The sequence below is a fragment of the Fonsecaea erecta genome (assembly GCF_001651985.1).
Source record: "Fonsecaea erecta strain CBS 125763 chromosome Unknown Scaff3, whole genome shotgun sequence".
NCBI lineage: Eukaryota > Fungi > Ascomycota > Eurotiomycetes > Chaetothyriales > Herpotrichiellaceae > Fonsecaea > Fonsecaea erecta.
This window is the reverse complement of record NW_017387246.1, coordinates 2,963,922-2,976,063: the sequence shown is the minus strand read 5'-3', so window position 1 is coordinate 2,976,063 and position 12,142 is coordinate 2,963,922. Positions and strand designations below refer to the sequence as shown.

Sequence of the window (12,142 nt, the reverse complement as noted above, 5' to 3'; positions counted from 1 at the left end):
TCACATCGTGCATTTCTCCCTTTACAGATTCTTGCGGGAGGCTCAATTCTTTCCGGTCTTCCCTCTGCACCACTGCATCCATTGACGGGCTCTAACGCTCGATCCTGCAGAATAAAAAGCTCCGGTGCCAAGAAAACAACAACAAAAGTTCAACGATAAAAAACGGGCAACAAAAAAAGAAACTGTATGAGTCGATGGTCTGTACAAGACGTTGGGTGGATTGATATAACCGTTTCGAGGTCCATTTGGACCCATCTACTGGGCACTCGTCAGCATCACCAAGGTCCAAGTTGTCCTGGCACTCCTGGGAGACACACACACCTGTCTGTTCATTATTGCAAAAGGTGGTGGTGACTGGGACCAGGCCTCTTATTGACATCGTCAATAACAACCACGACGTCGTGCCAGACCTCAGTTGACGGGTGTTGACTGAGGTCTTGATTGATTTTTCCTTTTTGCACACTGAAGAAAAGATTCCTTTCTCATTGACGTGGTTGGTGCCTTACAGCAAAAATTGGAGGCCTGGAAAAAGACAGAGAGCGCCAGGGCGAGTCAGACTGGGCTCTGCAGGCCACTAGACCCCACTACCAAATAGACTGCGCCCACAAGCCCGCGCTGCCTGCTGCCCGCAGCCGACTGCCCGCTGCGCCCGCACAGCGCCTGCACCTGACGAATTAGGGGGGAATCCATTAAGTGGGTGAGCAATTGGGCATCAGTCACCCAATTTCCTTACCCCCCTTTTCGACCTTTTTGACTCTTTGGGCGGATCCAGCAACCAGCAACCAGATCCCCCGTCAACACACACACACACACACACACACACACAGCACACACGCCAAACAACCACATTGGCGTCAACAACCTGTCCACGCGCTCTCACACATTTTCATTCTGGGCAGCCAGACTTCACCGTCTCATCTCGCTACCATTGTCACCTTCCACCTCCTCCTTTTCCCTCCCTCGACACCCGTCACCCTTTCACTCACTACATCTATTCCCGTCGCCATCTTGCATCCCCTACCCATTGAATACCTTGTAATTCTTTTCTCACTCCTCGTCGTTTCATCGGCATTCCCCTCGGCTCCTCGCATGTGCAACCTGTTCTGCTTCTGGCCCGACCCTTCGTCCCTTTACCTCCCCACGGCCACGGATCCACCTTGTCGGAATTTCGCGACGCACCCTCAAGACCGCAGACGCTACCGGTGCTCACACCTGCGGGAGGTTACCACGCCCCCTCTCGCCAGGCCTTTGAATTTCCTCGACCACATTTGGCGCTGAAGGATACTGGTTTCAGATATACACTGGATCTGGCCCATTTGGACGGTCCTATTACTGCCTGAAGTCAGCCCTCTTTGGTCCGGTTAGCACATCCCTTGACACACTAACATAACCCTCAAGGCTATCTCGTTCAGCCTTCCCTCTGGGGTAGGTTGAACGCGGTAATTCCTTGACCTCACTCAGTCGCTCATGGGGTGGGTTATTTCACCGACATTTTCGCCCACCAGTGCTGACTCTCCTGCTTCCAGGTCTTCAGGTCGTCACAGTCACACACACATTGATATTACCCACATCTCCTCCCGCTCTCCTTCCCCCAGCTCGCAAGACGACGAGCTCCGCGAAAACGGTGTGCAGGTCTCTGCCGGTGTCTCGCCCACGTATTCGGTCATCCAGCCGACCCAGAGCCAGAGCGGCTCCTCCTCTCACCACGGTGACTTCGTGCAAGCCCTCTTCCCGAACGAACTGGGAGAGCCTGATGGCTCAGATTCCGCTTCGAGAATAGACCACCGTGAAAGAGTGCAGCAATACGAGTCTCGATCCAATTCAGCAAGACGACAACCGGTGCACCGCCAGCAGGCTATTCGTGAGCCCGCTCGCAGTCGCACTCGAGAGTTGCAAGACACATCCCCGACGGAGAGTGGGGACTCGACCGAGGAGTTCCTTGCCAGGCGGGACCTGGGATCTCACATGCCTCGATCTCAATCATATTATGGGCACGCCGGGTATACACACAGCAGTTCGTCCGCTTCATACCCATATCCTCCCGTGCCACATCCTGCAAATCAAGTGATCGCGCTTCAACCGCAACCAATGGCTATGCCTTATCCCAACCCCTATCCCCAAGGCCAGCAAGTGCCATATCCTCCTCATGGGGCGTATCCAGGTGGTTTCAGCCACCATGCTCCTTCACAAGTGAGCGCTCCATACACATCATCTCCTTATGGTCCGGCGACAGTCGTCAACTACGGCGTTCCCCCTCCGCCAGCGAGCTATTATTCTCAATATCCTCCGCCCTTTGGTGCCCAGCAGTTTCCGCCACATTACATGCAGTACCCTCAACAAATGCCTTACCCCTACTATGCTCCACCGGTCGCACCTTCTCCACAACCAGTGTCAGCAAGTGCGTCTGCCGAAAAACTCGAAGCCAAGAATGACGATGAACTTGTTAGACGCCTCAAGGATTTGATGAAAGAAGATCAGCTCGCCAAGGATGCGGAGGCAGCCGAGAAAGCCACAATAGCAGCTTCAATTGCGGAGCAAGAACATCGTCTTCGAGAACAGGCACTGAGGCAGGTGGAGGAGAAAGTTCGACAAGCTGAGGAGAAGGCCCGACAGGCCGAGGAAAAGGCCCGGCAGGATGAAAGGGCCCGGCAAGATGCACTAATTCTGGCAGAGGAGAAAGTACGGCAAGCTGAAGAGAAGGCTCGACAGGAAGCAATGCGTCAAGCCGAGGAGAAAGCCCGACAAGACGCTCTACGTGCGGAAGAAGAGAAGCGGATCCGAGAACAGGCCCTGCTGCATGCCGCAGAAAAGGCTCGAGCAGAAGCCACAGCTGCGGCAGCACGCATGGAAGAAGAGCGGCGCATCCGAGAAGAAGCTGTGCGTGCTGCAGAAGCGAAGGCACGTGCCGAGGCTGCAGCAGAAGCCGAGCGCAGGGCCGCAGAGAAACGGATTCGAGAAGAAGCGAGGCAAGAAGCAATTCGGGCCTACGAGGAGCAAGTCCGAGCGGCCGCCGAACAAGCCGCAAGAGAGCAGCAGATTCGCAAAGAGGCTGCAGAAGCCGCCCTCAAAGCTGCTGCGGAAGAGGCTGCTGCGAAGGCCGAAAAAGCCGCAGCCGAGAAGAAGATTGCCGACGACGCTGCAGCGGCTGCGAAGATCGCAGCCGAGAAGGAGGCTGCAGAGCTAGCGGCTGCTGCGCGAGAAGAGGCAAGAAGGGTGAAGGAAGAAGCTGAAGCTAAGCTCAAAGAGGCCGAAGAAGCAGCTGCAAAAGCAAAAGCAGAAGCCGAAGAGGCGGAAAAGAAGGCCGCTGCTGCAAAGGGGCCCGAAAAGAAGGCTCCGGTCCGATTCAAAGATGCCATTGGGCGAAATTACAATTTCCCCTGGGATCGATGTTGCAAATGGAGGGTAAGTTACTCGACCACCGGCCAAGAAACCGCAGCTAACTTATCTGCAGGATATGGAAAATCTGATCGTCCAAGCATTTGCACACATCGAAAACCTGGCAGAGCATGTGAGTGCTGGTCGTTACGACCTGATCGGGCCTGACAAAGAGATCATCATGCCCAACTATTGGGAATCAACCATCGAGCCAGATATGCACATCACCATGATGCTGTGGCCCATTCCCGAACCGAAGGAAGAGATAATAGAGGAGCCTCCGCCGCCTCCGCCGCCTCCAGTGATATTGGACGACACTATTCTTAATCTGGAAGAGATCATGAACCCCAGGAAGGAGAAAAGAGGTAAGACACATGGGATCCCCGGACGAACTTGCTCGTAGGACGATGCATTCTGATCATTATGTTCCAGGCCCTAGAAAGAAGAAACCGACCGGAGGCATCGCTGGCTGGATGCTAGGAGGAGCGGGTCGGCCTTCGCGGGCTTTAAAAGGTGATAAAAAGCCTGATGTGGCCGCTAAATATCAGCACGGTGCCACTGACGACAGTGCATGCACCGTTATGTGAGCGGCTCCCTTGACGTGGACACGACAAATTGGGTAGATTGGGCCAGCACTGGGTCCGGAGGATTGTGGGACGACGAGGAAAGGTGGAAAGTGCGTGGGTGGAACTGTCCATTGCTCATCTGTTTCAGTACCATACACTACGGCGCCAACTTCACCTCTCTCGGTTTTCTACGGCCATCCCGCAACCAATCTACAACAGTTTTTGGAGATCGACGGACGAGGGAGCCTCTCGCATAGGCCACTTCAGGAGGCATGGCTTTATCCTCTCGAACATTCGGGATCGGTTTTTCATGCCTCAGGGGACGCGACACGTGGATGTATTTCTTTTGTTGGGTTACGACTTACGAACTGTGGCTTTAGCGGGAGTTTCCAAAATACATGTGGTGTGGGAATCAGGGGTCTGACAACCGAAGAAACAGCTCTCGAATGAGCGGCGAAGCATTTTGACATGAGGTTGTTGGGATATCGGCTCGAGGATATTGCCGACTCTTTGCATACTGGGGACTCATCTGGTGGTGCTTGTATGGGGTTTCATATAAGATACCCATTTTTATTGCAGGTCGGTCGGCATAGCTGGCAATGTTGCTCATTGCCTTGGAGATACAGAGGTCGTGTAGCAACATAATGAATAAAATAGAGCCTGTCCAAGAGTCAAAGACTCCTCTTTTCGCTGTTCTGTGCTGCGTCTTCCGTACCTGGTCGAGTATCCCAGACGGAGACGTAGGCGAAATCTCACTAAGCGGGATGTCACGTGTTCCGCCAGCCAACCTCAACTTCAGCTTCCATCAATCAATCGACCCTTTGTCAATTTCAGAGAGTGACCATCCTGACTAGCCCAGGTTTTCTGATGACAAGCCAGATTTTTAACCCGAGCATTGTGTCAAGCGACTTATAATACAGCCTGGTGTGTGGCTGTGGAGCCTCAACGAATTCGCCGAAACCCAAACCTCCTAGCACGCGACTGCATTCCACAATAAGTCAATGGTCTGTTGCCCGGAGGTCCTCACGCCTGCTTGAGTCTGTCTGCATATAGACACCGCCGATGAGCCTGGCGATGCGGGGCCAAGTGCGCGTCATCCGGTGACCTTCGACACAATGTCAACGAAGGTGTTGATCCACGATTACCCGCACCGGACAGTAGCCCTCGCAACAGATGAGCATGTCCTGGTATTTCGCCACTCTCATGCTGCACCAGAGAGTGGCAGGGCCTCAATTTCGAGCTCGACCAGCCTGCCACTGGGCAACACGAGTCGATCCAGCCAGACACCTCGGTGTATGGTAGAGTTCGGAGACAAGTCTCTCATCAACCTCGAGCACTTTCATCCTGTCACTACCGCGAGGGGTACCCTGGGTCTCATCACCCTCAACAACGATGTCTTCCTTTGTGTCATCACAGGGTCAGAGGAGGTGGCTACTGTGAGGCCAGGCGAGACTGTCCAGAAGATCTTCGCCGTGGAGTTCTGTGAGTCGGTTCCCCTTGCTAGAGAGACGTCATGCTCATGACTGGCTAGACTGTCTCAACCGTGCAGATTACGATCACGCTCATGGGCCTTATCCAAACCCATATCCTGGACAGGTCTTCCAGTCGGATGATGTCGACTACACCCAAGGCGATGATGTCTCTGAACATCCATTTCACGCTTTGAAGAAACTCCTCAGCAACGGCAATTTCTACTACAGTGCTGATTTTGATCTGACACGACGGCTTCAGGATCGGTAGGTTGCAGTCAATCATCAAGAGCAGAGCTGACCAGTCCTAGTGCCGAGGCAGAAAGTACCGTTGACATCTCCAGTCTCGACGAAGGCCTTCTTTGGAACTCTTACATGATCGATCCATTGATCAAATTCAGGAGCAGGCTTACTGATCTCGAACGAAATGCCCTGGACCGCTCTCGCCTTCTCACCTCTGTGATTCGAGGCTTCGTCAAAAGTCTGCCGATACCACCATCTTCCTCCCCAATCCGGGGCACTGTCCCTGGTCCACCCACAACCCTAAGTATCATATCTAGATTATCGTCCAGAAGGGCCGGTACGCGCTTCAACTCCCGGGGCATTGACGATGACGGTAATGTTGCCAACTTCGTCGAGACTGAAACTGTCTTCTGGTCTCCCACCGGCCTGTGCTTCTCATACACTCAAGTGCGAGGCAGCATACCAATATTCTGGGAAAGCTCGAGCAGCCTGATACCAGGCCAACAAAAGATCCAAATCACCCGCTCGCCAGAGGCCACGCAGCCAGCATTTGACAAGCATTTCGCAACTCTAGAGAGAACCTACGGTGCGGTCCATATTGTGAATCTGCTGAGCGCCTCCAAACCCGGTGAGGTTGAGCTGACAGAGAGGTACCGGTACCATGTGAGTAGAAGCCCACTGCGACGGCATGAGGAAGGTGAAGTGGAAGAGCACCATCTGCTCCACGAAACAGAATTTGATTTCCACGAACGAACTCGTGGACCCACCGGATACGAGGCAGCAAAAGCGATCCGACCATATTTGGACACGAGCGCAGAGTCGTTTGTCTACTTTCTCTCAGAAGAGATAGAGGAAGTTGCCGTCGAGCAGGGCAGGAGGAAACTTGTCCGAAGGCCTATTGTTATCATGCAACAAAACGGCATCTTTCGTGTCAATTGCCTTGACTGCTTAGATCGGACCAATCTCATACAGGGCATCATCAGCCAGATGGCGTTGGAGTTGTTTCTATCGCACCGAGACGAACGAGGCAATTCTGACTTTTGGATGCGCCATTCTGCATTGTGGGCCGACAATGGAGACTCCCTTTCGAGAATATATGCTGGGACCGGAGCGTTGAAAAGTTCATTCACAAGACACGGCAAGATGAGCCTTGCGGGTGCTCTGGCAGATGCTCGAAAGAGTGCTACACGCCTCTATGTCAATCACTTCGAGGACAAGAACAGGCAGAATACTGTTGATCTGTTGCTCGGCAGATTGGTCGGACAGACGAGCGTGGACCTGTTCGACCCTATCAACGACTGGGTCGTGGCGGAGGTTGCTAGACGGAGAGCGGAGTTTGAGTCGCGGGATCAGCTCAGGCTCGGAATGGGAACATACAACTTGAATGGCAAAACAACAGGAATCCATGAAGACTTGACTCCTTGGCTGGACGTCCGCGGCAAGAACCTAGACATCGTGGTGGTGGGCTTCCAAGAAATCGTCGAGCTCAGTCCGCAGCAGATTATGAGCACAGACCCCAACCGTCGAATGTTGTGGGAACGGGCAGTCAGAAACTGTCTCAATGGGCATGGTCCCGACGAGAAATTCGAGGGGGTACCCACAAAAGGCGACGAATATGTCCTTTTGAGGAGCGGGCAATTGGTGGGAGCAGCCTTGATGGTCTTTGTCCGGGCAAGCATTCTGAGTAGAATCAAGAATGTTGAGGGCGCCATCAAGAAAACAGGTATGAGTGGGATCGCTGGAAATAAAGGAGCCGTCGCCATCAGAATGGACATTGAAAGCACGTCGGTGTGCTTTGTCACGGCCCACTTGGCCGCAGGGTTCGCCAACTATGAGGAACGGAATCGAGACTACAACACAATCACCTCGGGCCTGCGGTTCCAACGCAACCGGAGCATCGAAGACCACGAGATCATCGTGTGGGCGGGGGACTTCAACTATCGGATCGGTCTAGGCTACGAGCGCGTCAAAGCCCTAGTCACCGAAGCGATGATCGGGTCCGAAAAGGTTAGAGAAGATGCGTTGGGCAAGCTTTACGAAAACGACCAACTCAACATCCAGATGGTGGTCGGAAATTGCTTCAACTATTATCGGGAAGGACGGGTCAAGTTCCTGCCGACATACAAGTACGACATTGGCAAAGACGAGTTCGACTCCAGTGACAAGCAACGTATACCTGCCTGGACCGACCGTATCCTCTGGAAGGTCAACCATAACCGAAACGTAGTGCAGGCTGGAGAGATCCTCGGCTCGCATATGAAGCAATTAGAATATGACAGCGTCATGGCCTTACGGTTCAGCGACCACCGACCGGTCTATGCCATATTTGACGTGGGGATCCGGGTGGTAGACGAAGAGAAGAAGGATGCCTTGACCAAGAAACTATACTCAAAGAGAGCGAAGGAGATGAAGAGCAAAGCGGGAGATTCCACTGAAGGGTTGGATGATATGGAGACGGATGACGAAACCGACAGCATCATGGAGAGTCTCATGGGATATGAGAGCATCCAGGAAGGCCTGCCGCCGGCGAGCAGCGACAAGCGAAAGTGGTGGTTGGATGGCAATAAAGCCGCCAGAAGCACGGTGCGCCCACCCAAGGAGGGCATGATATTGAGCGGGAACCGCGAAGGCAACCCGTGGCGTGAGGGCGGAGAGGACGACTGGGTCGAGATCGAGAGGCCGCCGATCATGGACAACAACAGCAACAACAACAAGCAAGGCAACAGGCTCGGAAGCAGGAAACCAGAACCGCCACCACCGAGGACGGTGAAGAGAATGGTGCCTCCACCCTGGGAGGGAGAGCGAGCTGCAACGCCATCCACACCGGCGGCAGAGATGAAGGCCCTTCGACGTCCAACACCCCCGACACCACGAGGAGGCTCGGTGCCACGGAATCGAGCTCTCAGCGCCACCACCTCGCCTGTCCGGTCCGCCCTGTCGTCGACAGGTGATCTGGTAAACATTCCTGCCCGATCCTCCTCCGCGGCAGGGTTCCCCAAGAAACGTCCTCCGCCCAAACCCACAAAGCCGTCGGCCCTCACGGCCTCGTCCAGCCAGGTCGCCGTCCCGCAGCTGAGCCCTCTGCCCGGCCCAGTCCTGCCGCGACTGGCAAGCGTGTCCCGGCCAGAGGTTTCCATGGCGTCGTCGGAATCTGAAGAGCGCCCTCCACCACTTCCCCGGCGCACGGAGACGGCGAGTTCCACGGCCTCGTTCGTGAGCGCCCCGGAATCCTTCTCGGCGGGCCACGGGACGAGAAATCTGCAACGGGGCATCAATCCTCCTCCTCACGCTCTGCCTCCTCTGAGAGCATCGAAACTCCAGACCCAGCGCGATGATGAGTCGTACGATGCTCCCGCACCACCCTTGCCCCCGCGGAGAGATACAGGTGGCACGAGCACCAATGCCCCGGCTTTGCCAGTGAGGAACAGACCGGACGGCGGTGCAAATGCAAACGCCAGTGTCAATGCGAACGATGGTCTCATGGACGAGGATGACAGGCCAGGAGCGGGCAGGTTGGATAGTAGGTTTAAGCCGCTGATGCCCAGTTGAGAAGTCAGGAGGGAGTCAAAAATCCACCTTAGAGAGAGGGGGAGAGAGAGAGCGAGATGGATGGGTGACGGTTGGTTGCTGAGCCAGGAAGGGTGAGTACTAACGAATACAATGGAATGAAACGCAGTGTCATTGGGAGATGGAGAATGCAACGAATGGAACGGGGCAGGAATTCACCAACTGGTACTGGATATGAGAAGACATAGATTATTTCGTATCCCCGTGGCGAGTAAAAGAAGCAAGTATACGAGACAAGATTCACGCGTCGTGCATGCTGCCCGTGTCTTTTTATGTCCCCATCAGTTCTCTCTACTTCCCTCTGTCCCTCTCAGGCCTCTGTCATTCGACTCGTGTTTGCTGGGCTCATCCATCCCGTCTGAGATCATCTTGCTGTCATTTAGGGCCTCGTATCACAGGTAGTGCTTCGGTAACTTTACCTTGCCTGCCGCGTGAAGAGTGTTGCTTCGCTGGCGATCACCATCCAATTCAGCTTGTTCACTGCTGTACTCCATCGGAATCGGCTCCTCTCTGGTTTCTCTGGTGCAGGGAAGGAAGCGAGTTCTCCGAGAGACTTCGACGGTGTCATGGATGACCAGCCTTATCGGAGGCTGTAGTCCATTCACTGTGAGACAAGATATGGTTCATAGATGTGGTTGTGGTTTCGTGTTGATTGACCAATGTGGCCATCTCTGTTAGTACAGCAGGTGTATATTGGTTGTAGGTTGTAAATCAGGACGCCAGTGTCAATCGTACGGATACATCCTAGCCGAGCAATACTGCTTCCATTGAAAACTGAGGCAAGTGTTGTTCGTGCTAATTGGGCGGCCGACAGTCGGGGACGCCCCTGGACGGAGAATGAGAGTGCTGTGGTGCATCATGCGCGACGCCCAGCTTCAAGTTGTTGAGTGGAAGTCCCTCTAACCCACACGCATCTCACTCCTCGGCGTCCCGTCGAAAATTCTGGAGGATCGCTTTCCACATCTGATCCGGAAGGTGATTGGGTGGGATGTGGCACCTTCAATCCGCAGGCCTCCCCATACCCTCGAAGTTGCAAAAGACGGCCCTCTGATGATGGGCGGGTAGTCTGCTCCCTTGAAATATCTGCATAAATATCCTCCTCTGCTTCATAAGCTCTTTCAGCGTCCTCAAGAGGTACTACTGGGCCGGTGAGCCTTTCGGCCTTCGTCCAGCAACCTCACCTCCTGCTCCAGCGACTTGATCTCACGGTTCTTCTGGTCTTTGAGGTATTCCGTCTCCAACGTCAGCCAGCCCCAATACGCGATTTGGTACGTCAGAAAGGCTAAGGTGATGGCTTTAAAAAAGGCGCGGCCGTGCGTGGTGTAGAAGTTGACAGGTCGCTCGGGCTGGGAGGAGCTGGTGCTTGAAGTGCGCTGGGACTGAGCGTATCTGCGGGCGGCGCTGAAGTTGCGGAGTGAACTCCTAGGAAATTGGGCCTGTGCCGGTCCTACGCGGGCAAGGGAGCGGAGGGACTGCATTCTAGTAGCTGTGACCTTGTCGTGGATAGAGGGCTGAAACGCAACACCCGTCAAGAGAGGCTGACTGACTGAACATCCATGTTTTGAATGAAGTGCTCGAGTTATCCTGGAGCTTCTTCTCTGGCGCTGCGAAACTTGGAGCTGGAGCCCCCGAGGATCAGCCAGCACCAGTTTGCACCGTTTGCTGTGTTTGTCAAATCACGTGATGGTCTTTTGATCACGGCGGTCAATTGCTTCTTGCTGTCAGGATCATCGTGGATGCTCTGAATTATAATATAGTCCTAGAGTACTAATAGGTTTGTCAGTATGACTTGGTTTCCACATTTGCTCCGAACTCGCGTGCCTTTCTCAGAAGAAGATGTGATTCGCTGAAGAATAAAAACTACTAGTGATACAACATCACATCCTTGATGCTACCGGTACTTGATCAAAATGATTCTTTCGACCTTGGGCTCATCAAAATCCAAATTCCTGGCACTCAGAGTCTTTGGAAGAGCTGCTTTGAGCCTGGGGGTGGAAAGGAACTATAATCTCACCCGTGTATGATCACGTGATCATGAGCTCGGTGTATTTCCCTTTTGGGCGATTTTAGTGATATGTTTAGGAGTGGGTATAGACTTGAGAATGCCAGCATCCTCCAAGGTAGAAGTGAGAAGCCTACCCTGCCGTAGAAGGATTGTCTGCGAGCTTGAAAATACTTTGTGATTATTACATCTCCTGGTATACAGGGCCAGACGCGTATATCAAATACTACCTCCTCCTCACGAGTTAGTAGTCTTACTGAGCCCTGCGACATCCCATTTCCTCCAGCGCAGAAGCGTACGATCCTGTTATTCGAGTTAAGCATCAGTTTCACTACAGCTCGAGTACACCAATCCCCCATAGATCGGAGCTAGTTTGGAATCAATTCAGCTACGACTGAGTCGGGCTGGCCCGTTGCGAAACCTGGCTGAGTCAAGCTGGGATCAGTTTGCTCCGCTTCGGAGGTCAGGCTCGGAACTGGAATCGTCCAGGTGGTGCTTTGCAGGTCACAACATCGGCAAAAAGTCCCCGCGGCCCATAGAAATATTCTTGGCGGGGGCTGCCCAGCGAGCTCACGGCGGCCCATGGGCTCTCTATAGCAAACCCTGAGAGCGCATTTCGACCAACAGTCATGAGTGTTCCTGATCATAGCTGCAGTGGCTGAATGTGTCTAGCTTGTAGGCTGAGCGCAGGTTATGGCCAGCAGTTCTGCGAAACATTCTCCCCGAACCCATGATAAACTGCATCTGGCAGTCTCGTACTGTGAGAACCACGACCTTATAGCTTTTAATCTTGATTAAAGTCTTTCCTGCGCCTGCATCTAGCCCGACCAACACGATCAAGTAGGCAACAGCAACTACGAGTTGATGCAGATGGAGCTACAGTTGCTTCTCAACCGTACCTTCAAAGTTGTCCAGATCTG

The 12,142-nt window shown here is 53.7% G+C and overlaps 3 protein-coding genes across 3 annotated transcripts; 2 read left to right on the top strand and 1 right to left on the bottom strand.

Annotated features, from left to right (window-relative positions):
- Window positions 1-1,467: 1,467 nt before the first annotated feature.
- AYL99_04327 (hypothetical protein) lies at window positions 1,468-3,962 on the top strand (the record flags this gene model as incomplete). Its single annotated transcript, XM_018835841.1, has 4 exons — window positions 1,468-1,472; window positions 1,527-3,402; window positions 3,452-3,740; window positions 3,808-3,962. 4 exons carry the CDS (start codon window positions 1,468-1,470, stop codon window positions 3,960-3,962), a joined length of 2,325 nt encoding a protein of 774 aa, XP_018695491.1.
- A 1,094-nt stretch (window positions 3,963-5,056) lies between these two features.
- AYL99_04326 (hypothetical protein) lies at window positions 5,057-9,202 on the top strand (the record flags this gene model as incomplete). The annotated part of the gene is made up of 3 exons (XM_018835840.1): window positions 5,057-5,423; window positions 5,473-5,677; window positions 5,722-9,202. 3 exons carry the CDS (start codon window positions 5,057-5,059, stop codon window positions 9,200-9,202), a joined length of 4,053 nt encoding a protein of 1,350 aa, XP_018695490.1.
- A 1,145-nt stretch (window positions 9,203-10,347) lies between these two features.
- On the bottom strand, window positions 10,348-10,698 carry AYL99_04325 (hypothetical protein; the record flags this gene model as incomplete). Its single annotated transcript, XM_018835839.1, has 1 exon — window positions 10,348-10,698. The coding sequence occupies one exon, from the start codon at window positions 10,696-10,698 to the stop codon at window positions 10,348-10,350; it is 351 nt and encodes a 116-aa protein (XP_018695489.1).
- Between the last annotated feature and the right edge of the window lie 1,444 nt (window positions 10,699-12,142).